This window comes from Pezoporus wallicus, unplaced genomic scaffold (assembly GCF_028554395.1).
Source record: "Pezoporus wallicus isolate ANWC-B61680 ecotype Strahan unplaced genomic scaffold, APGP_CSIRO_Pwel_v1 contig_7731, whole genome shotgun sequence".
Taxonomy (NCBI): Eukaryota; Metazoa; Chordata; class Aves; order Psittaciformes; family Psittacidae; genus Pezoporus; species Pezoporus wallicus.
In genome coordinates, this window is record NW_026635361.1 from 1,220,902 (window position 1) to 1,246,758 (window position 25,857).

The 25,857-nt window shown below is 58.7% G+C and overlaps 4 protein-coding genes across 5 annotated transcripts; all 4 read right to left on the reverse strand.

Moving 5' to 3' along the window:
• Positions 1-321: 321 nt before the first annotated feature.
• On the reverse strand, positions 322-3,444 carry LOC130605604 (zona pellucida sperm-binding protein 3-like). The gene is made up of 9 exons (XM_057421217.1): positions 2,508-3,444; positions 1,979-2,097; positions 1,790-1,893; positions 1,473-1,650; positions 1,270-1,390; positions 1,092-1,183; positions 804-940; positions 639-728; positions 322-469 (listed from the first exon to the last, which is right to left on the reverse strand). Exons 1-9 carry the CDS (start codon positions 2,868-2,870, stop codon positions 342-344), a joined length of 1,332 nt encoding a protein of 443 aa, XP_057277200.1. The 5' UTR covers positions 2,871-3,444; the 3' UTR covers positions 322-341.
• Positions 3,445-7,015: 3,571 nt separating this feature from the next.
• On the reverse strand, positions 7,016-10,478 carry LOC130605596 (zona pellucida sperm-binding protein 3-like). The gene is made up of 9 exons (XM_057421203.1): positions 10,033-10,478; positions 8,940-9,058; positions 8,761-8,864; positions 8,389-8,566; positions 8,185-8,305; positions 7,742-7,833; positions 7,423-7,565; positions 7,215-7,304; positions 7,016-7,131 (listed from the first exon to the last, which is right to left on the reverse strand). Exons 1-9 carry the CDS (start codon positions 10,426-10,428, stop codon positions 7,016-7,018), a joined length of 1,359 nt encoding a protein of 452 aa, XP_057277186.1. The 5' UTR covers positions 10,429-10,478.
• A 4,310-nt stretch (positions 10,479-14,788) lies between these two features.
• On the reverse strand, positions 14,789-19,635 carry LOC130605180 (protein PML-like). The gene is made up of 4 exons (XM_057420464.1): positions 19,576-19,635; positions 18,285-18,757; positions 16,777-17,345; positions 14,789-15,615 (listed from the first exon to the last, which is right to left on the reverse strand). The coding sequence occupies exons 1-4, from the start codon at positions 19,594-19,596 to the stop codon at positions 14,789-14,791; spliced, it is 1,890 nt and encodes a 629-aa protein (XP_057276447.1). The 5' UTR covers positions 19,597-19,635.
• A 984-nt stretch (positions 19,636-20,619) lies between these two features.
• STOML1 (stomatin like 1) lies at positions 20,620-25,778 on the reverse strand. 2 transcript variants are annotated; one of them, XM_057421238.1, is made up of 7 exons: positions 25,355-25,778; positions 25,071-25,177; positions 24,782-24,931; positions 24,108-24,311; positions 23,157-23,367; positions 22,386-22,595; positions 20,620-21,580 (listed from the first exon to the last, which is right to left on the reverse strand). In XM_057421238.1, the coding sequence occupies exons 1-7, from the start codon at positions 25,500-25,502 to the stop codon at positions 21,378-21,380; spliced, it is 1,233 nt and encodes a 410-aa protein (XP_057277221.1). In that variant the 5' UTR covers positions 25,503-25,778; the 3' UTR covers positions 20,620-21,377. The 2 variants fall into 2 exon arrangements, with proteins under 2 accessions (XP_057277221.1, XP_057277212.1); XM_057421229.1 differs by having other exon boundaries at positions 22,386-22,598.
• Between the last annotated feature and the right edge of the window lie 79 nt (positions 25,779-25,857).

A 25,857-nucleotide genomic window follows, 5' to 3' on the forward strand; every position in this document is an offset into this window, starting at 1 on the left:
GTGTGTGCAGAGCAGCCCCCGGGGGCCGGGGCCGAGACCCCGCCGTGGCGCTGGGGCCGGTGGAGGGTCCCGGGGGTTTCGGTTTCCTCCCCGGCGCCCCTCACCCGGGCTCGGGGCGGCCGCTGCCGGCTCCTCGCTCCGCCCCGTGCCAGGGAGGGAGCCGGGGTTTGGTCTGCAGCCCCACAGCATAGAGCGCCCGGGGCGGCCCCGCTCACCGCCGCCAGCGACGTCCTCCAGGGTGGGGATGCGGGGGTCCTGGCACGGCCCCAGGGTGCGATCGCAGAGGGAGCAGCACGGACGCGTTTGTCGTTCCATGGCTTTATTTGGCTTTCGCTCTACGCTCACGCCGAGGCACGGACGCACCTCGTGCGCCCCACAGCGACGGCCAGCCCCACTGCGACGGCCAGCCCCACGCCGGCCACCACGCCTATCAGCCACATCTCTATGCCGGGCATCGCTGTCGCTTCACCTGCAAAACCAAGGGGGGCTGTTAGGTCTTGTCACCGGGGCTATGCCATAGAGCTGGGGCCATGCCGTGGGGCTGGGGCCATGCCATGGGGCTGGGGCCATGCCATGGGGCTGGGGCTATGCCATGGGGCTGGGGCCATGCCATGGGGCTGGGGCCAGAGGGGACTCACCGTGACCTCCCTCCTGCTGCTCCCCCACAGCATCTGGGACCCTCGAGAGGAGAACGGGGCCGATGACCACGTCGGCTTCAGCCTCTTTCCCTGGGGAGGAAGCAGCGATGAGGCGGGTTTGTCCCACAGCCCTGGGTGTCCCCTCTGTCCCCATAGGGCCCTCACCCTTGGCATCGTGGCGGCGGAAGCGGCGGCCCGGCCATCGCTCCAGGGGGTTGAGCCTGCGGGACTGCGCCGGGGACTCGCAGTTCCCGGTCTCGCAGCAGCTGCAGATGTCCCGGGTGCCTTCCACGGGGGCCCAGCTGGAGCAGGGGGCGAGCATCGTCACCAGAGCCCCCACCAGCACCCACGGAGCATTCTTGCCCCCCAGGTCCGTGCTGCCCCGCTGGGGCTGTGGGGTGCTGGAGGGGACCTGCCCGTTTGTGCCCTCATCCCGGTGTGGTGCCTACTCACGTGTTTCTGGCTTTGTTGAAGGAGCAGGCTTTGTTCAGGGGGTCCGGGGCTTGTTCCGCTGGGGTCACCTTCAGGTGGCAGGTGATGTAGATCTGCAGGGGGGGCAAGGGAGAGAGGTGGGGACCTGCTGGTGGGGGGACACCGGCTCGGGGCCAGCGGGGGACACTCGCAGCCTTACCAGGTTCCTGGTGTCCCCCGCGAACCTGAACACGTCGATCCTGAAGCGCAGCATGTCCTCACGGGGCCGGGGGGTGATGAAGGCAGAGCTGGTGTCGTCCGACCTCCCATCAACCAGGCACCTGGGGAGGGACGGGAGGCGGGGGTCAGCATCCTGCTGGGTGCCCCCGCAGCGCTGCTGCAGGCTGGGTCCCTGGGGCTCACCCGTTGAAGTCAATGATGGAGTAATGGGGTGAGGAGTCGGTGCCGGGGCTCAGGGCAGCCACACAGCTGTCCACGAACAGCCGCAGCGGCACGTGGCTCTCGGTGCCCACCTCCGCCTGGATGTTGAGGACGTCACCCAGCTGGAAACCAGTGAAGGGTCTCTCGGCGCTCCAGTCCTCTGCAAGGCAAGGGGTGACGGGGGGGTCCTGTGGGACCAGAGCCAAGGCCCATCCCAAAAGCAGGAGCACTGGTGTGCATCCCTGAGCTTCCCCATACTGGGACAAGGGTGGAAACCCCCCGTACAGCTTCCCACCTACCATTCATGAGGCGCAGGGAGAACACCAGCCTCTCCTCTGCCGACAGCGTGGAGCTGAAGGGAGCCCAGGTTGGCCGGATGGCGTTGCTGCTCACATTCTCCCTCCTGGGCAAGGATAACGGGCATCACTGCACAGCCCCATGCTGGTCCCCGTGGATCCCCTTGGGTAGCAGGGGCAGGGAGGCCTCACCTGGGGTAGTGGCACTCGATGGGGATGACGGCGGGGTTGTTGCGGATGATGACGGGGTTGCTGGCAGGGCTGGGGTCATAGTTGAGGAGCGTGCGGTAGATGAGGGAATCTGGCGTGATCTGAGCAGAAAAGCATTGGGAAGGTGTCAGAGAAAACAACCCCTAACTGGGAAATGCCAGGGAAAGCCAAAGAAAGGGAAGGAAAAGGGATGGAGAAGGAACCCTGCTCCTTTCTCAGTGAGCTCAACTTCCCAAAGGGCAAAACCACGAGCAAAGTGGGTCTGATGGGGAGGCTTTGCCACCCCCACAGCATGTCTCCAGCTGTGGGGAAAATGCTTTGGTCTGGGGGAAATACCCACGTACCCTTCCCCTGGGGATGGTCCTCACTGGTGCTCTGCATCCCGAACCCAGAGCATCCCCCAGCATCACTGTGCCTGGTCCCAAAGCCTGGAGCTGCTCCCGGAGGAGGATCCCAAAGGGGCTCCCAGGCAGGATCCTGGAGCCGGGGGCGGGGGGGGTGAAGGTCTTACCTGCACGACGCTGCCGCACTCGTGGAGGCCGGCGGTGAAGACGACGGAGTTCTGGTTCAGTGAGGAATGCTTGCACGCTGCTGGCCCCAGCGTCAGGTCGGCCGCGTTGACCAGGCGCCCGGTGCCAAAGAGGTCCCTGTTCACCGTCACCACCAGCTGAGCCTCCTGGCACTGCACCACCACCGGCTGGCTGCTGGAGATGGATCGGGAATGGGGGTCTTCCAGCCAGGACCAGGCATGGGGGTCTGCCTGCACCCCCCGGCTCGCCAGGTCAGCCCAGGAGAAGTCCCAGGGAGTGTAGGCAGCCACCTCGCCTGCTGCCCAGCACAGAAGAGCGAGGATCAAGCCGCTTCTGGGTCCCATCCTTCCCTCTTCCAGCAAACCCTGGCACGGAGAGCCCAGACTGCTCCTCCAGCCTTATATCCCCCCCCAGCAGCATGAGCTGTCCGCCCCTGGGCTCCCGCTTGGGGACCAATGGTACCCAAAGGCCAGCCCTCGTGGGCGCAGGGAGAGGTGAGGCATCACCCCGTCATTTCCGGGGTGCTGGGACCCCCCGTTCCTGGGCTGCCCAAGGCGAGAGAAAACGTCTTCGTCAGCCTCTTTGGGCAGTTGTTTATAAAACTCAGCAGAGGCTGGAGACGGGGAGACTGGTACAAAGGGACTTGTTTAGGTTAGAATGTGATAAGGGGGGTTTCAAGGCTGCTGGGGAACTGGCAGAGCAGGAGAGCAGGGTCCGTGATCCCGATCCGGGTGTTTCCCATCCCTTACGCAGGGACCGTTCCTGCCCGGCGCCATCGGCCCCCCTGGGACTAAGGTTTTCCGCTTGGATGCTGATGTGCTCGCAGCTCCAGCGCAAACTGGGGCTTTACACATCCCCCCGCATCCCATGTGGGACCGGGATGCTCGGTCAGCGGCAGCTGACGGAGAGCCCTCACCACTGACACTGTTCTCAGCCAGGGCTGAACAAGCCCCGTTGCAGCACTGAGGTCATCGGCTGCAGAGCCAAAACCTCTCATTTTTTCTCTTTGCTGCCCTTCCCCAGCTCTTTTGCTTGTGTTTGTTTTGTTGCCCTCAAGGAAATGAACTTGGAACAGCAGAAGCTGGAGGTGAGGCCCTCTTCTCATGACTCCCTTCCCCATGCGCAGCATCCCAGCCTGTATCCCGTCCCCTGTGAGTTCCTCACAGCTGGAGAACAGGGAAAGCTGCTTAAAAAGACACCATCTATGTTTTCAAGCCTCATAACTGGGGGCTCTGGCCCTTCTTTTGAGTGTCTTTAACTCTTTTTCCCTGCCAGGGAATGCAAGCATCCCATTGGCTCCCTATGAGGGATACCCTGAATCCCTCTCTGTCCTTTGGGATGTCCCTGGCAGGCCTCAGTGACAGTGGAAAGCCTCTGATTTGGATGTCTGAGTTGAGCCATTTCAGGGAAAATGAAAAGAAATGGAAAGGTTTTGGGGCAGACATGGGCCAGCTTGCTCCTAGCAGGAATCCCACCAGCTTTGGAGTTTGTGTCTGGCTCAGCATCCCCAAAACCACCCATGTGCAAGTATAAAACCTTCTGCCTTTCCCTTAGTAGCCAATGCCCCAGCCCTGCTGTTGTCAGTGGTCCAGGCCTTCTCCTTCATGTTTAAAGTACCTTGAGCTTGGCACTGGCGTAGGCATGCCAGGGATTCCTGAGCCCATGCGTCACAGAGATAACGGCAGTGGGTGATGCTGTATCGGTGAATAAGCTGCTACCCCACAGCCAGCAGGAGAGCATCGCTCCTCGGCTGGGTCCTTGATTGCAAGGACGATGGGAGATGCCTGGCCTCACTCCACTGCATCCCAGAGAGCCACAGCTCAGGGGCCAGCTTAGGCTGTAGGCCTTTGGGTACCAGGGTTTGATCCCAGCAGGAGAATAAATCCCTCTGATGGGTCACCTTGTGGCTATAGCTCTCACATTAGCAAAGGTGATTCCCAGGTGGAGAAACACACCCAGGCCCAGGGCAGAGGAGGTGTTTATGTATGAAGAAGGGGATTTCTGCTCCCTGATTAGGAAGGAGCAGCTGCCCTGTATTCCAAGCACAAGATGACACTGGCCGTGGTCCAGCACCACTGGGAAAGAGCATGGGCTCTGGTTTTTGATGGAGACAGAGACCACAAGGTCCCAGGGCCCTGAACCAGCAAAAACCCCAGTGCTTTCCCCCAGTTGTGTAAAGGAGACATTAAAAGAGAGGTCAGTATTCCTCCTAACAAAGTTTTAAGTCAAAACTTGAGGTCAGTGCTGCCATTGAGCATCACTGGAGCCAGTGATGCTGCCCAGGAAGCCAGAAAGCATTTCCACATCCCAAAGTTCTTTGTAGGCCAGATTTGGCTGATATTTGTCTTCGTTCCTGGAGCCAGCTGAGGTAGTTTGAGTGATTGGGACGGCCAGGAAGATGCTGAGCAAGAAGGAATCAGTTACATGAAGATTAAAAATTGCTCCTACCCTTTTTGTCTCCAAATGAATTTTACTATGAAACACTGACATCTGATCCTGCGACTGAAATAGCGGATTTCTATTTAAGAAAGCTCCTAATTCTGTTAAAATTATCTTCATCTTCTCATTACTTTAATTTAGGATAATAATCCAAACAGTTGCCGATGATTAAATCCATTTTAGTAGCTGTGTTTCCTAAATGCCAGTTACTGGGTTTTGGTTTAATATGGCACCTTATTTACATCTTGCTAAGCTTTTTTACTGCATGGGTTTGCTGTGTTGCATGAAACTAATAGTAAGGTTTTTTTATTTACTTTGTGCTCCTTCAGATGCTTTTTCATAACTTTTGGGTTTCAGGAAAAACTCCTTCACTGAAAGGGTGCTCAGGCCTCTGGAACAGGCTTCCCAGGGAAGCGGTGGAATCACAGACACTGAAGTGCTCAAAAACCATGGTGCTGAGGTCCTTAGTGACACGGGTTAGTGGTGAGCTTGTCAGTCAGGGGGTAACGGTTGGACTTGATGATCTTAAAAGGCTTTTCCAACCTAGCTGATCCTATGACTCTATTTAACATGGCAGCAGCCACAACTCATGGGCTGCAAGGTTGAGGTTGGGTGAGGAAATGCTGCCCTGGGTTGGGGGGGAATCTTCACCTATGGCCAGTGCCAGCCTGATACAGCCAGTGTTGGACTTGGATCACTTCCACCCCTGTTTCCATGCTCTGCTCTCCTCCTCTCCCTTCTGCTCTAACAGCTCTCAGAGGATGGTGAAGGCTTCCCCCAAAAGCTCCTATCTCACTGCAAGGGAAGGACCAAGCTCTCCCAACAAGGGATGGGGGATGAAGCCATGCCCAATCCCCGCTCCAAATCACTGCAGCTCCCTGATCCAGCCCCCAACTAGTTTTGCCATGTTGAGGGAGGGCTAACCTGCTTTTAGAACCGTGAGCAACCAAACCAACAGCAAGGGAAGGGATGGGACAGTGACCCAAAGGCTCAAACCCATCTTGGCACCTTGTACCAAAGGGATCCCAGAGCAAAGTGACATCCGGCAAAGGGCATCTGGCTGAGGAGCTCCAAGGGTGCTGGCTGAGACCCAAAGACACCAGCTTGCACAGGATACCACTTTCCTCTGTGCTCCATGACCAAACGAGCTGCCCAAGCTCCCCATGAGCAGGCCAAGAGGTGGCACAAGTCCTGATTCCATGATTCCTGCCCTTTGCAAACCAGCTGAAGGAGCAGCCGTGCCCCAGCTCTTCACAGGGCTCAGTTTTCCCTGAATCCAGCCCCCTGGATGAGCTCCAGCAGCAAACACTGCAGCTCCAGCTGCTCAGCTGGGCTAGCTCCCACCGATGCCTAAAGCAGGAGCCTCTCCCAGGTCTCGGGGTTGAGGCACGAACATCTTGGCCATTACAGCTCCTGTGCTAAGCAAAGAGCCCAAATTCCACAGGAGAAGGAAGAAGCAAAGCAAACACGACCCAGGCATGGCAGAAATCTCCTTTCTGGAAGGGGGGGAAGCAGGGCAGGAATTCCAGCCCCTGCCCCAAGGACTGTTTATCCACGTCAGCCAAGGCTTGTTGCATAGAACTATGTGTAAACAGTCCTTGGGGCAGGGATTGGAATTCCTGCCTGTGGCCTAGGACAAACCCTCAAGTCATGCTCCCTTCCTCAGCCAGCAAAGTTCTATTTCCCTCCCCAGACCAGCTTCTAGGAAGTTGGATTAAGCCCTCATTGAATAAGGGGTTACCAGGATGGAGCTGACCCAAGCAGCCGCACAGAGAGGCAGAACTCCATGCTTGTACAGACAAGGAAAGGCATCTGGGTAGTGCTTTGTGTTGACATCCAGTTGCCAGCTCTGTTCATGGGGGTGTAAAGGCTGTACAGAGCTCTGCTGAGAGCATGGGGGGCAGGAGAAAGATGCTTCAGTTGGGTTTGGAGGGGCAAAGCAGCACACTTACAGTTAGCATGAAGGTCTGGCTGCCGCGCCAAGAAGACTTCTTCACTCAATCTCTCAAGTCATTCAACTTGCACTTTATTATTGGAGGTGGCATCTGAACTAAACAGGGTTGCTGGGCTTCCGGCAGGCAGCCAGAGCTCCTACAACAGCGAGGAGCACAATGACCAAACCAGCAACCATGGCCAGCCCCAAAACCATCCACAACTGGGCTGCACCTAGGAAGGAGAAGCAAAGAGGTGATTATGGCCAGAGCCAGGGCCTGCCACACAAGCCTTCCCCTCCCCTGGCTTTGCCCTACCTTGTGAAGGCATCCTCCTAGCTGGGTGATGCTGCCAGCTGTGGATGAAGAGGGGTCCCACTGCAACATCTGCTTCTTTCACCAAGGGATCTGGAAGGGAGGACCTTTGAGCACCCAACCTCATTTGAGCATCCTGGATTAGCCAAGGGGTAGCGAGGCGGCCCCAAGCCAGTAACCACGATGGGGACAAAGGCACACCGAGACATACCAAGCTGGGAGGGCAGCGCTCTCCGGGCACGTCCCCCTTGCCATCGGGATGGAGCATGGGGTCTCCTGGAGTCCCTGGCCGAGCCACAGCTCCTCATCTCGCAGCAGGAGCACACATCCCGGGTGCCTTCCACAGGGGCCCAGCTAGGAGAGAGCCCAGTGACCAGCCCATCCGATGGTGGGAACCCCTCACGGGCTTCAGGGCCTCAAAGGAGGCATCCAAACCCTCCCACCCGGATCCCACCCCACCTTCCCCAGAGGTGGCACCACAGGAGAAGCCCCAGCTCTTCACCCTTGGGCAAGCTGCTCCAGCTACTCACAGGCTGCTGGCTTTGTTGAAGGAGCAAGCCTTGTTCAGAGGGTCTGGAGCTTGGTCAGCCAGGGACACCTTCAGGTGGCAGGTGATGTAGACCTGGGGAGAACAGGGGCAGGGTTCAGCTCTCCTTTGCCTTTATGGCTTCCCTATGCACCGTGAAGCTGGCTTCCAATGGGAGCACCGACATCCCAGGGCAGCTCAAGGCTCTCTTTGCTTCAAGCCACTTGAAGCTTCAGCTATTGAAGCCCATCAGAAGGGTTCATCTTGGCCAGTATCAGAACTGATCTCCAAGGGAGATACTTGGTGCAGAGGGCCAAGCTCCTTGAGTATGCTCCAATGTATGGCCTCACTCATACATTGCCATGAGGCCACTGCCTTGGGAAGGCAGTTCCAGAGGCCACAACCCCATTTAGATGAGGGAATTCGCTTGCTTTAGGAAGGATTTACCAGGTTGTTGGAGTTTCCTGCAAACTTGAATGCATCTACTGCGAACTGCAGCACATCCTGCCTGGGCCTCGGGGATATAAACGTCGAGGTGGCATCATCCAGCTGCCCATCCACCAGGCACCTGGACACGAGAGGATCCCACTTTCAGAGCTGCCGTAGCCTGCAGAAGGGTGCTCTTCAAGTAAGGACACAGCCAGCTCTTACCCACTGAAGTCAATGAAAGCATATTGGGGGGAAGAGCTCCTGTCTGGGGTTGGGGTGGCCACACAGGTGTCCACAAAGAGCCTCAGAGGTGCGTGGTTCTCCATGGCGACACCAGCTTGGAAGTGCAGGACCTCTCCCAGTTGGAATATGGCAGAGGCTCTCTCAGCACTCCAGTCATCTGGAAGGAGAGAGGTCACCAGGCACTGCTGAATGGGCAGCCAGCTTGGGAGGGAAGCAGTGAACATGCCCTGGGTACCCACCCAAACCGTACCAAACCCAGTGCCCCAGGAGCGCTGCGGTGACACCAGCACCATCCGATGGAAGCATGACCACCTCAGAGGTCTGCACCAGGAGACCCTCACCAAAACCTACCGTTCATGAGCTGCAGGGAGAAGGGCAGCTTCTCCTCGGAGGACAGGGTGGAGAGGAAGGGTACCCACGTGGGCTTGACACCATGGCTGCTCACGTTGTCCCTCCTGGGGAGGGATGCTCACGGTTAGATCCTCATGGCAGCAGAAGGGCTTGCTTGGCCCTCACCTGCCTCAGCTCACCTTGGGTAGTGGCACTCTATGGGAACCACGGCAGGGCTGGTGCGGATGATGATGGGGTTGCCAGGAGGAACTGGGTTGTAGTTTAAGCTTGTACTGTAGACCAGAGCATCGGGGGTCACCTGGGGAAAGAGAACACCCAGGCATCAAGAGCCCTGATCTTCGGGCCACATGCACAGAGCAGCACATTGAAGCCTGGAGACAGCACCGAGATGGACATCAGCCAGTAGAACACGGGCTGGATGCAGGCGAGTGGCCCTCATCCTGCTGCAGGGATGTGAAGCTGCTCCAGCCTGCCCCAGCACAGCCCCTGCTCAGCAGCAGAGCTGTTCAAGCCAGTGCCCCGGTTTTCCCTTCTCGTTTCCATGGCCCAGAACAACAGGCAGGAAAGTGTCACCCCCAGGATATCAGAGCTGGGGGGAACCTGCTCACCCTCACGGCACCAAGCCTCTCCCAGGGGAGCAAGGCCACTTCCAGTTCAAGTCCTTCATGCTACACTCGAGCAGCAGCGACACAGATGCCTGCCGAGGCAGCATCCCGTGCTGGCTTGCTGCAGTGGCTCCCAGCATCAGGTCATCTGGGCCCCCCCGTCGAGGTGGCAGCACCAGCATAGAGAGTCCTGGAAGACTTCAGTACCTCTGTGCTGGGCAGGATGAACACTTCCCCGTCCCTTGTGTACCCTCCCCGAGTCCAACTATAGCACAACCCCTGCCGGTCATAGGATGGTTTGGGTTGGAAGGGAGCTTAAAGCTCACCCAGCTCCAACCCCTGCCACGGGCAGGGACCCCTTCCACTAGAGCAGCTTGCTCCAAGCCCCTGTGTCCAACCTGGCCTTGAACACTGCCAGGGATGGGGCAGCCACAGCTTCTCTGGGCACCCTGTGCCAGCGCCTCAGCACCCTCACAGGGAAGAGCTTCTGCCTAAGAGCTCATCTCAGTCTCCCCTCAGGCAGGTTCAAGCCATTCCCCTTGGCCTGTCCCTACAGGCCTGATAACGGCCCCACTCCAGCATCCGAAGTCTCAGCATCCCACAGCACCGAGGTGCAAGCCAAGAGATGACCCCCACCCAAAGGCTCCAGCCCCCCCCCCAGCCTTACCCTGAGGGTGCTGCCGCACTCGTGCAGCGCGGCCACGAAGGTCACGGTGCTCTCAGCATCGCTCTGGGCCCCCGGCCGGCACCCAGCCGAGCCCAGGCTCAGCTCCGCAGCCCGGACCAGGCGCCCCGTGCCAAAGAGGTCCCTGTGCACCGTGACCATCACCTGCGCCTCCTGGCACCGCACAGCCACAGGGTGCGGCGGGGCTGCAGCCTGCAGCTGGGACACGTCCACCCATGCCCAAGGCTGGGAGAAGGAATGGGGATAGCCCAAGGAAGGATCCTCTCTGTACCGCCATAGCTCAGCCTCCCCCCTAAAGAAGTCCCAGGGGTTGTAAGCAACAACCTCCCCAAGCAAAGAGCAGAAAAGAGCAAACCCCAGACTGCTTCCAAGCCTCATCCTGCCTACCAGGGTCCAGCACAAGCTGCAACTGCTGCCCAGGGACCCTTTATAGCTAGTCCCAATGCAGGTGATGCTTGCCACACAGCCCATAAGGGTAACTGCCAACAGCTGAGAGCACCCAGGTCCTTAAGGAACCATTGGTGGGCTCTAATGAGCTAATGAGGTGGTGGGTTGGGTCCCTCGCCCATGGGAGGGATGCTGAGTTTACTGTGCAGCCAACTGCGTGTTTCCACTTGGTTTTGGTAACAACCAGCCCTGTAAGACCCACAGAGATGTGACCCACCTCCAGACTGCACATCCCACCTCCAGACTGCACATCCCACCTCCACACTGCACATCCCACCTCCACACTGCACATCCCACCTCCGCACTGCACATCCCACTTCCAGACTGCACATCCCACCTCCGCACTGCACATCCCACCTCCAGACTGCACATCCCACCTCCGCACTGCACATCCCACTTCCAGACTGCACATCCCACCTCCGCACTGCACATCCCACCTCCACACTGCCCATCCCACCTCCAGATTGCACATCCCACAGATTGCACATCCCACCTCCGCACTGCACATCCCACCTCCACACTGCACATCCCACCTCCAGACTGCACATCCCACCTCCGCACTGCACATCCCACTTCCAGACTGCACATCCCACCTCCGCACTGCACATCCCACCTCCACACTGCCCATCCCACCTCCAGATTGCACATCCCACTTCCAGATTGCACATCCCACCTCCACACTGCACATCCCACCTCCAGATTGCACATCCCACCTCCGCACTGCACATCCCACCTCCACACTGCACATCCCACCTCCACACTGCACATCCCACCTCCAGATTGCACATCCCACTTCCAGACTGCACATCCCACCTCCACACTGCACATCCCACCTCCGCACTGCACATCCCACCTCCAGACTGCACATCCTGCTTCCAGATTGCACATCCCACCTCCACACTGCCCATCCCACGTCCACACTGCCCATCCCACTTCCACACTGCACATCCCACCTCCACACTGCACATCCCACCTCCAGATTGCACATCCCACCTCCAGACTGCACATCCCACCTCCACACTGCACATCCCACCTCCACACTGCACATCCCACCTCCGCACTGCACATCCCACTTCCAGACTGCACATCCCACCTCCGCACTGCACATCCCACCTCCAGACTGCACATCCCACCTCCGCACTGCACATCCCACTTCCAGACTGCACATCCCACCTCCGCACTGCACATCCCACTTCCAGATTGCACATCCCACCTCCGCACTGCACATCCCACCTCCACACTGCACATCCCACCTCCAGACTGCACATCCCACCTCCACACTGCACATCCCACCTCCAGACTGCACATCCCACCTCCACACTGCCCATCCCACTTCCAGACTGCACATCCCACCTCCACACTGCACATCCCACCTCCACACTGCACATCCCACCTCCGCACTGCACATCCCACCTCCAGACTGCACATCCTGCTTCCAGATTGCACATCCCACCTCCACACTGCCCATCCCACGTCCACACTGCCCATCCCACTTCCACACTGCACATCCCACCTCCACACTGCACATCCCACCTCCAGATTGCACATCCCACCTCCAGACTGCACATCCCACTTCCAGACTGCACATCCCACTTCCACACTGCACATCCCACCTCCACACTGCACATCCCACCTCCAGATTGCACATCCCACTTCCAGATTGCACATCCCACCTCCACACTGCACATCCCACCTCCACACTGCACATCCCACCTCCACACTGCACATCCCACCTCCAGATTGCACATCCCACCTCCAGACTGCACATCCCACTTCCAGACTGCACATCCCACCTCCACACTGCACATCCCACCTCCACACTGCACATCCCACTTCCAGACTGCACATCCCACCTCCACACTGCACATCCCACTTCCAGATTGCACATCCCACCTCCAGACTCCACATCCCACTTCCAGACTACACATCCCACCTCCAGATCATGGGGGATGATGCTTTCCCAAGGGAAACCCACTCTTCAGCTGCCCAAACTGGTCCCTGTCCCCAGCTCCTTCAGGGCGGTGATGATCCTCATGGAGCTGCTCGTATCAGCTGGGGCACTCCTGGATGTGAGGGAATCATGGATGGCATTTCTCTACCAAGCAAAATTGGTGTTTTTTTTTTTTTGAGGAAAAAGGGGCAATTCCAGTTCTAGTCATATGGAAGAATAAAAGGAAAAGGGGGAATCAGGAGGAGATCCCCATCGGTTGCCCCGAACCACATCCTTGCTCCTGCAGGACCAGACTCCGCAGAGTGGTGTCCACACCAGCGCAGCCACCCATGTTTCCTTGTGTTTCCTTGTGCTTCCCGGGATTTTAGCAAAGGGGAGGAACACACGTGGCTGGTCAAGTGCTTCCTGCCCGGATTTGTCCCCTGGAGCCATCAGCTTCCTGGGCAGGATTGGTGTGGCAAGGAGCGGTAGTAAAATAATGACTAGAATAATCAGTATAGGGGTAATGTTAGAGCTATTAGGTATTAGAAATAATATGATTAATTATAGTCATTAAAAATTAGAATGCTATTACATAATTATAGTTCTTACTAATGATAATTACAAATAATCATGGTCTCGAATCATTATGAGGATTAATGGGGCACAATGCTCGGCACAGTCCATCCCTTCCTGGGGTGGTTCGGCAGCAGGCTGTCCCCTCCTTGGTGCCCAGAGGGAGGGGACCAGGGCAGGTTCATGCAGCTGAACCCCCCCTGAGCTTCTTTATGCCTGCTGAGGGGCTGCACATTGGGAAGAGAAGCAGTTTGAGTGTGGAAGAGACACCAGGGAGGAGCATGGCATTGGATGGAGCCCTTGTCTAGGGGTTTAGAGTCCCTGCCTCTGGGTGAACAGTGGTGTGCTCATTGCTTTGCTTGGAGATGCAGGTGAGATGCCCATGAAGTAGCCACGGATGAATCAGGCCAGTTTGGCATGATTCAAACTGGACAGCTCACATCTCATGTACATGGGTCATCGTGCAGTGTGGGCTCAAGGGGCCACAGCATGCTGCAAAGCAACCATCACCACAGCACCCATACCCTGCACATCTGCCTTTTTGAGCAGGTGGGTGCTGTGGGAATGGAGAGCAAAAGGAAATCACTTGCAGTGCACAACAAATGCATGGGAAATGGTTTATTCCTTCTCCATCCGGAGGCAGGAGCCAAAGAGCAATGAGGTGCATCAAACAGTTCCTGGGCTGTCTTTAAGCTTGGAAAGCAAGGAGGAAAGAGGCAGGAAGATGATAAACCTGTGTGCCTGCTTAGGAGGTTCATATCCCAGCCCAGAGGGTTTGGATGCTACTGACCAAAGGAGCACTGACAGCTCTTTGGCTGCACTCATCCACTCCTCTTCGTGTCCTCCTCAGAGCTGTCCAAGCAGAGAATCTCTCTACCTGCCAAGGCAGATGTGTCACTTTTCAGATGCGGGGCTTTAATTCAGCCCTGCAGTGAGTACCAGGACTCGTAGTCCCCTCATAGGCACCACCAACCCTGCCCTGGGCAGGTCCTAGGCAGCCAGGGAGGAGGATGAGGAGCAACCAAGCCCTCAGGGCCCACAGCCAGCAGCAGCATCTCTCCCCTGCCAGCCCCAGAGCCAGGAGAGGGCTGGGCTCTGCTCCCAAGGAACAAGGGATGGGACAAGAGGAAACGGCCTCAAGCTGCACCAGGGCAGGTTTAGATGGAGCTGAGGAACAATTCCTGCCCCAGAGGGTGCTCAGGCATTGGAACAGGCTGCCCAGGGCAGGGCTGCAGTCACCGTCCCTGCAAGTGCTCACACACCGTGGAGATGAGGCCTCAGTGCCATGGGTTAGTGGTGGCCTTGGCAGTGCTAGGGAATGGCTGGACTGGAGGAGCTGAAAGGGCTTTTCTGACCTCATTGATTCAGTAATTCTGTGATTCCTTGAGGGGTCACCTCTTGAAGATGCTACTGAGGCCGAAATCCAGTGAGCTGCAAGCTGGGCTGCCCAGCCACCTGCCCGCTCATTCACCCATCCTCATCCCAAAGCCTTTCCTCTGGTTCTCCCATATGGGCCTGCTGCCTTCCCACCCATCCCAGACACATGCTGGCAAGGAAAGCAAAAGAAAAGAGTAGGACCACGCTTTTTCCAAGCACGTTATTGCCATGCAGTAATGAGGGCTCATCTGGGGTGGAGATGCTGCCTTCCCAAAGCCAGCAAAAGATCAATGCACCATTCATTCCATGAGGATTTATTGGCACAGCAGGATGAAATGGAGAGCCTGGTCTCCATAAGGGTATCCCAAGCAGCTGCAGCCCACGGCAAGCATCCTGGTTTGGAGCCCCTCACTTCCTCCTTCGCTTCCGAAGCCTGCTGCTGGGCTTCCCACCACGCTTGCTGCTCGTGGGGTGCCTTGACTTGGGATGCTCCTCCTCAGAGGTGGGGCTGGGGGACCCCGAGCGTGCTGGGCTCACAGGGGGGGAGGCAGGAGGGGAGCTCACACGGGACGGGGCTGTGGCAGCCACCGGGAGCAGCGGCTCCTGCCCCTGCAGGGTGCTGGGAAGCAGCAATTCCAGCACGCCGGAGGGCATCGATGGCCACTCCATGGCTGCGGGCTGGGGGTCCTGGGGGTTGCCCGTGGCCTGCAGCAAGGGGCCCACAGCCGAGGCGATGTTGGCCAGGGAGTGGGACATGGCCCGGATCTCCTGGGTCATGGACACCAAGTGCCTGCTTGCCCTGTGCTGAGCTTGCAGGAGGCGACTGCCCATCTTCAGGAGCTTTTCTGCCTGCTGCCTGTTGGACCTGGCCCAGCCACTGAAATCTTCCTGCAGCAAGGCCAAAGAGTCCTGGATGCTCCTGGGAAGAGGCACAGTGTCCCCATGGGCTGACCTGGCGTCCTTCTCTGCTTCTTCATCCCTCTGCGTCGGCAGGGCTGGAGATGTGGGTTGGGTGGGGGACACGTGCCCCCCCTGCCTTGGACACACGTGTGCTCTGCTGCTGGAGGGGTCTGATACGGGGGCACAGGGCTGCTGGGGGGCAGGCAGCCCCATGGGGAGACCTCCATGCGGTTGGTAATGCTCCCTGGGAGGCTCCAGGTGGAGGATCAGGGTAGTCCCATCTTCAGACACTGAGTCGCGGTGGGGAGCAGAGGTACCTGTTTTGGGAACGGGGCCTGAAGGGAGCAAGAGGGAGAATGAGGGCTCGGGGGGTCCTCCCAGCCTGCTTTGTGGGGTGGAGAGGGGAGGTGAAGGGACAATGCCCACCAGGACATCCCCCCTCCCCCCTGGGCTGATGGACCATCCATAGCTATGCCACGAGCTACAGATGGTCCAGAGCTCATGAGTTTGCCCTGGGGAGCTCAGTGGCGAATGCCCACAGCAGGCCAAGGAGGACACTGGTCATAGCTCAGGTCTGAAGACAGCAGGAGGGGGATGGAGCAGAAGAACCCCACAAAGTCTCTTCACCCACTGCTTCCCACTGCCTGTTTCCTGGAAGGATTCTACCACCTTCTGACCCAACCCGGATCTTCCAGAGCACCATCCCTGCACATACCAACAGACACCAAGGCCTTCACCATTCCCAAACCTTCAGCATCTCCACCACACCGCTGCTGCCAAAGAGCTGGGGGAAGACCTGGGCAAACCCAGCAGTGCTCGTGGACCTCTTGCCATCCCTGTTAGGGAGTGCTCCCAGGGAACATTTCACCTCCTGGTTGGATGCACCACCCCGACGTGGTAACCAACAGCCCAAAGGGGAATTGCCCCACATGTGGTTATGGACAAATGTTGAGCAAAGCCAAATGGGCTGGAGACATGAGGAGCAGAAGTGGTCATGGGCCAGCACGGTGCTTATGGTCTCTGAGAGCCCTGCAGGTGTCACCAGCACAAACGTATCTCACAGAGGATGCAGAGCTGACCCAACCCTTCCACCCACATCCTCCTTGCCACAGCAGCCTCTGTAAGCCCCAGTTCCAAGTGCCCCATCTCCATCCAGGTGCCACACAGCTCCCTTATCCCTCAACCCGTGCCATGGCTCCATACCGAGCAATTCACCATGTTCCCTCCCTGTCAACCTGTGTTCGAGGGACTGCTGTACTCCACAAGACCAAGAGACAAAGGTGGATTTGGAACTCATGGATGCAACAACTGCATCCCAAACACCCTTGGGAGAGGTTGGATTGTGCCCATCACATGAGCAAAGGCTGAAGGCACAGGGCCATCAAGGCTCCACGTGGAAGGAGACCCGTGGAGAATATGATCTAACCAGGGATTATAACCTTCAACTCTGCTTTCGGTCCCCCCCCATGAGCCCGCCTGGCCAAGCACCTCCTCACCTGCGTGCCCCTCGACGCGCTCCACCAGCGCCTGCAGCCTGGCTCTGCACTCAGCGAAGCCCACGGGCTGCGCTTGGCTCCTGACCGCCGCCCGCTGCAGGTCCTGCAGCGCGCCCTTGATGAAGGGCTGCATGTCCATCACCTCCTGCTCCGTGGCGTACAGGCCCATCTTCTCCACCAGCCGCTCGCCCGCCTCCATGCGCCGCAGCACCCCCTCCACGCGCTGCAGCTCCCGCGCCAGCTCCCGCCGGCCCTGCTCCTGCCGCGCCTCCAGCATCCCCAGCAGCTCCTCTTCCTCGCGCCGCAGCTCCCGCACCAGCTGCTCCACGCGCTGCCGGATCAGCTCCCGCAGCTCCCGCTGCGCCCGCTCCAGCCGCGCCGCCTCCTCCCGCAGCGCCGCGCACGTGGCCTCGAAGCCGCCGCGCCGGTGCCGCAGGGCGCGGGTCACGGTGCCCAGCTCCTGCTGCCGGCGCTGGGTCTCGCTGCGGATGTCGCAGAAGGCCGCGTGCCGGCTGTCCAGCAGCGCGCACGAGCAGCACAGCGCCTTCTCGCACTGCTGGCAGTAGATGCTGCGGGGACAAGCACAGCCACGGCGCCAGCTCGCACCCTGCCCCGCGCACCGGCACCTCCGCCACCCGCACCCCCGGCACCGAGGAGGCGCCGCGCTGGGGACGCGCCCGGCTTTAGGCTCCCCCCGGGCGGGAAGCAAGACCCGGGGTCACCCTGCGCGGGCTCCTGCTCCTCTGCCGCGCCGGACACGGCCGCTGCGCTCACTGCGCAGGAGCTGCGGATGGGAGGCAGCCGCCCGCACGCTGCAAGGGCCGTGAAGGAAGGGGCTCTCTGCCCCGCCGTGAGCGCTGGCTGGGGTTACGTATGAGAACAGAAGAGCAAAGAGCGTCTGATCTCCAGGAGACGCCTGAGGCAAGAATATAACAAGTGGCGAGGGGAGATCATCGTCCGTCCCTTACACACGTCCCGCGAGCCTTGGGAAGCAGCGGCCTAGGGACGCAGGGAGGCAGGGATTGCATCACGCCTGGCACCGGTGCTGGCCTCCACAGGTGCTCCAGCCCCTTCCCCTCTCGCTTGGACTTGCCCTTGAGGACGTTTAAACCTCGTCCTGCGCTGCACCCCTGCTGCTCCCCAGGTCCCCTCCAAGCTGGCCTGGCACCAGCAGCCAAGCCCACCCTCCTCTGCCGTCCAGCACAGCAGTGGAGCAATAGGCCTTCTTCTTGCTGAGCTCCACCAACCTCATCCTCCTTATCCTAGCAAGGAGCACCCCACACACTCCCCTCCTTTGGTCGACCCTGTCCCCACTCTCCCATCACCACCTTGAATCTGGCTCCATCCAAACCATCTGTGCCCTAGAACCCACCGGTCACTACTTCCCCCATCTCCTCCATGGCATGGTGAAACCAGGGCAGCAGAGGGACAGGGACACCCTGCTCAGTCCCGCCAGGGACTAGCCCAAAGAGAATCAACGCAGCTGGGGACAGGCCTCTTTGACCTACCTTACAGTTTGGTTCTTATGGGCCGGGTTGGAGCAGCAGAAGTTACTGGTCCTCCGGGTGCCCTCAAGGAAGTCCTTAGCAGACCCTGCCCTGATGTCCATCACCCTCTTGGCTTCGTGGCTCGCCAGATAGCGGTGATGGGCCTCAGAGCACGTGGTGCAGAGGAACTCCTCGCACTCAGAGCACCAGAACTCACTGGGTTTCTTGCAGTTGTCGCAGAACAAGTCATCTCCACCAATGATCTTCTTGTAGACCTTGAGCCTGGCCTGCAGGTTGATGAAGAGCAGGTTGTCCATGCTGGGAATGCCGCTGGCCTGCGGGATGGGCATCTGGCACATGGGGCACTGCCCGATGGGCTTGCTCTTGCTCAGGCAGCCAAGGCACAAGGTGTGGAGGCAGGTGAGGAGCTTGAGGTTGGGCGATTCCTGCCCGCAGCCCTCGCAAAGGATGAACTGGAAGTCATCTTCTAGGAGCTTGGGAAGGGAGAGAGGAAGAGCAGTGAGTGCAGGGGTGAGATTTAAGAGTTTATGAGACTAAACCTTGGGGGAGGAAGGTAACCCTCAGACCCTATTTAGAACTACCACTGAGCCACCAGCGATGCCCAGGCGCTATGAACAGGCCAGATGTGGCCCAAGCACCGTGGTAATGTTGGATGGAATGGCCTTGAGCACTTCCAGCCCTTGTAGCAAAGAGGCAACAGGACAGTTTCCTGGCTATGGGGCTGGGGGGGCTGCAATGCAGGGGATGGGGCACAGAGGAAACATGTACAAGGGTTCTGGAGAGAGACTCTTAGAAGGGCCTGTAGGGACAGGCCAAGGGGAATGGCTTTAACCTGCCCAAGGGGAGACTGAGATGAGCTCTTAGGCAGAAGCTCTTCCCTGTGAGGGTGCTGAGGCGCTGGCACAGGGTGCCCAGAGAAGCTGTGGCTGCCCCATCCCTGGCAGTGTTCAAGGCCAGGTTGGACACAGGGGCTTGGAGCAAGCTGCTCTAGTGGAAGGTGTCCCTGCCCGTGGCAGGGGTTGGAGCTGGAGGAGCTTTAAGGTCCCTTCCAACCCAAACCATTCCATGATTCCACGATCCAAAGCCCTCTGGATGTCACCCTGGCAGGGTGGGATCACCCTCCCCGTCCCCCCCGTCCCCACCCCTCCCTCCCACACCTATGCTTTGGCAGGAATGGGGCGCAGCATCCCAGAACCCTTACCCCCACCTCCCCGACCGCTTCCTGCTGGCCGGGACCCTCCGCAACCCGGAGCCCACCTCCCGCTCCACCCCGGGGGCAGCCGGCGCTCACCGGGGTGCCGGAGCCGGGCATGGCGGGGGGTGCAGGGCCGGACCAGGACCCCCCCCCCCCCCCGCCGCTGCCCCTCACTTTCGGTTCCTTCCGCGCCTCCCGCAACTCCTCCTCCGTGTCGGGGAGGAGCTGCGCAGAGCCCGCTTCCCCCCTCGTCACTTCCCGAGCAGAGCTTCCCAGCGGGGGTGCCCCTTCCCGGGGGCAGGAAAGCCGGGGGCACCCCGGGACCCCCCGAAAGGAGGCGGTTTGCCAAGGAACGGCATCGCCCTGCAGGGTCCTAGCGCCCTGCCGCACTCCGGCGGGGAGAGGGAGCCGTGCTAAAGCGCGAAGCCAGCCTATTCCCGTGCACAGCAAGGGTTGCGAGGGGGGTCAGGGACTGTCCCCCCACCCTTGGGGAAGATTTCCACGTCCCTCTTTGTCCTCGGGGCTGTGTCCTGGATCTTCTTTGCCCCTTCATGCAAGGCATCGCTGCCCCTCTAAACATCTGCACCATGGGGACCACCACGGAGCGGGGACCACCGGGAACCCTTGGGACTCCCCTCGCCTGGCATCCCCAAAGGGACAGGGCATAGCAGGGCACTACCGTCACCTCCCCTGCATGGAGGGTCTCCAAAGCTTGGCTTAGGCTGGTGCCACCCAGCCCCAGGCTTTGCAGGAGACATTCAGGAGGTGGTTTGACCTCATTGCACCCATGAAACTTTCAATTCTGGAAACATTTCCATCCTCCTTGCCCCTTGTCCCTGGCCTGTACAGGACACAAACCTGTCAGGCTTGTCCCACTGGTCCAGCAAAGCACCCTGGGGCCCGGTAAAGCTGCCAAGACATGTTAACCCCTGGGTGCTGGGTGCTGCTGGGGCTGAGCATCCCCAGCAGCGGAGCATCCTGACACCTCTTCCTCACCGTGGCAGGACTTCATGTCTTCATCATGATCATATGGTGAGATGGAGTTACACCACGCAGCCTCCTTGGTGCCAGCACCTCTTTACCTGTGGTCCTTTGGGGAAACTGAGGCACCAAGGGGTGCAGAAGTCATCAGCCCATCACTGCCCAAGCACAAGGCTGCAGACCAGGTTTATTGTCCATCGAGAGCTGATAGAAAGGAAGCTTACAAAATAAATAAGTATCCATATATGCCTATGTACAGTCCACATGCCCCATGGGCAGGCCTCACAGCACACATGCAAAAGCACTTTGAAGCACAAATTAGAGCAATTGCTTGTTCCAAACTGCTGTGTCAGGAAGGTTTGGGTACCTCCAAGGCAGATCATTCCCAGAATCACCACCTCTGCTCCTTCCCCATGGATGCCAGTATCCCGTTAGCCTGGTCCAGCCAGCCCTGGTGCCCTGCTTTGGCTGCCCATCCCATGGCTACTGTGCTTGGTCACAGTGTCCCCAAGCTCTTCTCAATCCAACCTGTTCAGTTCATGCCCCTTCCAGTCTGGCCACACAGCCCATCATGGGAGCACTGGGACATCAAGGCTGTGCCCTGGTGGCATATTGGCCAAGGGACATGGAAGCAAACTGGCACATGCTGGGGTGCCAACTGCATCCCATCTTCTCATGGGATTCTCATCCCATTGTAAGCAAAGGATGGGCAGGGGAGGTAAAGCCAACGACAAGGACTGGCAATGGAGCTCAGCCTCAGTTTCCCTGCTCACATCTTCACCGACTCCTGCAGCCTCCACAGGGAGAAGCTCCAGCAGGACAAGGCCCCCGCTGCGCAGCCCCCCTGCATGTCCCCTGCCTTCGCACACCTACAAAGACACATGCACACAGACACGCACCCACACGCATGCTCTGCTCTATCTACGCTGCTTCATCGCCTTGATGAGCTCCTCCAGCTTCAGGGCGAGGTGCAAGTCGCCCTTCACCTGCAGCCTCCCGCTCATGTAGGCACCCAAGGGGCGCAGGTCACCCGAGAAGAGGTCCTGCAGGTCCTTCTCTGCCACCTCCAGAATGACATCAGGGATGCCCTCGGGCACGCCATGGCCAGCCCGGCCGCTGCCTGTAGGACACAACGGGTGGGAGAAGGAGAAACAGAGGGCTTCAGGATCCAGCCTTGCCCGCTGGCATTCACCCCCACTGTTCCATAAGGATTGACGTGAGCCAGATGACAAACAAGGGCCTGGCAGCGTTCAAGGCCAGCTTGGATGGGGCTTGCAGCAACCTGGTCTAGTGGAAGGTGTCTTCCACTTGAGGGTTTGGAACTGGACAATCTTTAAAGCCCATTCCAACCCAAACCGGTCTGTGATGCTATGATTCTGTGATTTTGGACACAGGAGTGCTTCCTCCTCATGAAGATAAATGTCTCTTCTGTTGCCCCACCAATGTCCTGTTACAGTGGTCTACCCCCGAGCCTCATCCTACTTTTGCCATGGCCACCAGGAAAACCATCAGCAACCATGGGGGGATGGATTAAGGGCATCTTCCAGCATGGCAGTGGCCCAAGGTGCTGTCCTCTCATGTCCCTCCACTGCTACCCCCTTAGGCTGGAGGCATCAGCAGCTAACAAACCCTGAGGCCTCAGCCACCAGGAAACCCAGGTGCCAACCTTCTCCCAGTACTCTCTTTCTGAAGGAAAAATCATGGCTTCAACCCAAACCAAATTATACTTCAGGAGCAAGGACTCATGGCCGTGGGGGCCAAGCTGCAGTGCGCAGCTGATGGACACTGGGCTGCCTCTCATGGAGCCACCAAACGGGCTTAGTTTGGGACCTCTGATCACCAAGCTTGGGAGTTCACAGCACAAAAACAGGGCACAGGCTCAACACATCTCCCTGCTTCCAACACAGCAACCCCCGAGTAGTGACCTGAGGAGAGGTCTATGAAGTAGGTGCTCCAGGCGCCGCTGGGCAGGGCGATGTTGACTTGGTAGGATGCTCCCACCTGGCTGACCAGGGCCTCAGAGAGGATGGGTTCCACTGCTGCGAGCAGCTCATCCGTGCTGGGCTTCCTCTGGGCACTGCTGGCAAGGAGGGGAGCGGCGGGAGGCTCCGTCTCGTTCACGGTCTCCACGCTGTCTGCTGGGAACACTGGGACAGCAGAGGGTACCCTGTGAGGTGGTGAGCTTTGCTGGTCTGCATGAACCCACTACAGAAGGTCTCCAGAGTAAAGGAACCCACTTAACCAGTGCATTTTCAGCTAAGCAAGAAGACAACCACTGGTTTTGCCATTTCCTACTGTCTGCCACGGGTTACTCTTCCCGTGCTACCAGGGGGTGGAAAATTATCACTGAAAGAAACAGCAGGACACAAACTGGTGCATGGCTTCTGGAAAAAACCCCAACAAACCCACGCTGCCCTCACTGTGACTCTTGGTAAGCTGAGGCTTGGGGTTGCCTGATGGGAACACTCAGAACTGAGCTGCTTTTGAGCCCAGTCTCCTGCAGATCTGGCTCCTGCCCTCCCCAGTGTCTTGTAGGAAAGGTTTGGAGCTGTGCCCAGAGCTGTCCTCTCTCCTCCCCTCTGTTTGTGCTCATAGGAGCATGGTATCCCCAGATTTTGACTTCTGTGTCGAACAGCCAAAGCACACGGGCTCACTGGGCAGGAAGGATGTCCCAAGCAGAGACACAGATCGATTACCTGCCTCTGGAGCGCCGGTCCCGCTGCCTGCCCCAGCCAGGGCGCTGCTGAAGAAGTGGGCAGCCAGCTGCTGAATGGTGCCATCCAGCCCGGGCACGGGGGGCACAGCGGCCAGAGGGCAATCCCGGGGCTGCTGCAGCACAGCCTCCATGCTCAGCTCCACACGGTCCACCTCCAGGCCCCAGGACTTGGTCATGTCATTGATCTCCAGCTGCAGAGCCGGGGAGAAAGGGAGACGTGTTGGGTAAGAGGCCACAGAGCAGAGCTGGGTAAGGCCATGGAGAGCATCCAACCATAGCAATCAATCCAACCATGGGCATCCAATAGCTTATACTTCTGCTACCCACCAGCTTTAGATGTGAGGTGTTGGACCAGGCTCAATAGTGCAGCTCCTCCAAGCTGTCCATGCTTACGTTCAACCCTGCTCCCCCACTTGCTGTCCTGGCATGGAGGAGGTCAGGGCAGGGAGGACAGTTGTCTTGTTCCCCTTTCCATGGCTCCCTCCCAGGCTGGCCCTTTCCTTGCTTCCCTTGGGGTAACACATCCTGCTGTGGTGCTCCCTATATAATAAGATATCTAATCTCTTGGAGACATTCAGCACACAAGATCTTGGCCTGGCCCAGGTTGGCTGCAGGCACGACTCATCACCCCTCTGCCAACACTGTCCTGCTGCCCTCCCAGTTTGCAGCCCTCCAGGCATTTTCTTGGTGGAGATATGGGGGTCAGATTCAAGCCTGCCAACACCATGTGGGCTTTTCTCTGTGGCCAAAAAGCCCTTAGAGACAAGACACAGAGCTCCACAGGCTGAAGATATCTGCTTCCCACTAATCAGCACGTTTTCCCAGCTCCCTTCCTTGGCCAGGTCCATGGCCAGATGGACTTGGAGCAGCTCCATCTTTCCCTTGCTGTTACTTTCACACCAAGAGCCCAAGGCTTTGGGGCAGTGCTCACCAGGAGCTGCTCCCCGATCCTCAGCTTCTCCACCTGGATCTCACGGAGACTCTTCTTCATCAAGGTCTTGGTCATGGCGTTCTGCGCCGTCATCCGGGTGGCCGCGATGAGGTCCTTCACCATCATGACAGACAACACGGGGTCCCACACGCGGAACTGGACGTCGGCACCCATGGAGATGACGGCCCCATCCTTGGAGGTCAGCTGGGGCAGAGGGGTCAGGATCTCTTCTCCTCTCTGCCCCATTGCCCAGCCCTTGTGCACAGAGCCTGGGAGCAAAGGCATTCACTTCTTCCCCAGCTGGCAAGCAGCTCTAGGTCTCTTTGAGAAGGTCATTGGAAATGAAACCAACTCAAATGATGAAGTTTGGGCTAGTCTGAATGGTGAGGACAGTTTCCAGCACAGGGCTGTTACTAAAAGACCTCTGGAAAGGATAGGGATGGATGTTTTTGAGATGCCTGCAGGCAGGAACGCCCATTGAACAAGGTATGCAAAGTCAAGAGGAACTTTTCAGCTGCAGAGAGGTAAGGACTCTCCCTTCACAGCACCAGCTACAACCCGAGCAGGAACTGAAAGCTGGGTCCATGCACGGCACCAAGGGTCAGACCACCCCAAAATCCATGTGCTCTGGGTAGTTGTCTCTCCATCCTGCCCTGAAGCCCGTGGCCGCTTACCTTGCAGGGGGGCACGTTGAAGGCCCTTGTCCTCAGATCCACTCGCTGCCAGTGGTCGATGAAGGGCAGCAGCAGGACCATGCCAGGTCCCTGCGGTGCCCGGATGCGGCCCAGGCGGAAGATGATCATTCGCTCATAGGTGGGCACGATCTGCAATGGAAAAGCTTGGAGCAGGGCTGAAGCAAAGCCCTGGGTCCTGCGGTGCCAAAGGGACCAGGGGCAGCTGGGAGCAGTCCTCCCTGCGGAGGATGGGTTGTCATCCCATTCCTGCCCTGCCTTCCTCCCTTACCTTCAAGGCAAACCAGCCTGAGATGGGGAAGGTGACAACCATCAGCAAGAAGACCAAGGAGGTGATAATCCCATGGCAGATCCAGGACAGCCAACCCTGGGAGGACTCTGCAGTGGGGTGAAAGGGAGATGTACCTGCTCCAACCCCTCTGCCTTGCCTGTGAACCCTCAGTCCAAGCCTCTCCCCCATGCACCCCAGGGAAGCGCAGGGGCCACCCAGCCAGTGGGACACCCTACAGCAATAGGGAGAGAAGCAGCAACACACCTCCTAAGGTTGGGACTCACCTGTGGTATTTCCAGCTGGCCCCAGAGAGTCTTGCTTGGATCCGAAGGAGAAGAAGCCCTTCTGGGCACTATAGAGCCCAATGCTGGACTGCTGGAAGCGGTCAAAGTCTCCCAGGGGAAGGGCCTGGTATCCCGACCGGCTGAACATGGTGCAGGTGCTTTGCACTGGGCTGGTGCTCAGAGCATCCTAAGCCCAGCTCTGTGCTCCCAGCACTGCAGCCAGCATGGCTTCTGCCTGTCCCCAGTCCAACCCAGCGTCCCTGCCTGGAGACCTGACGTGCTCCGGAGAGGAGCTGACAAACCCTGCTCCTATCACGGAGGATGCTGGCTAGAGGAAACCACATCCTTCGGGAGCTTTCCTTGCTGGGCTCTCACCCAGCCTGGAGCTTCCCATCTTCCCGGCACGCAGGAGCCGAGCCGGGAGACAGAATCTCACCCCCTTGGAGCTGGGAGATACCCCAGGGGTGTCCGTGGGGACCGGAGGCCGTGGTGGGGACGCTGTG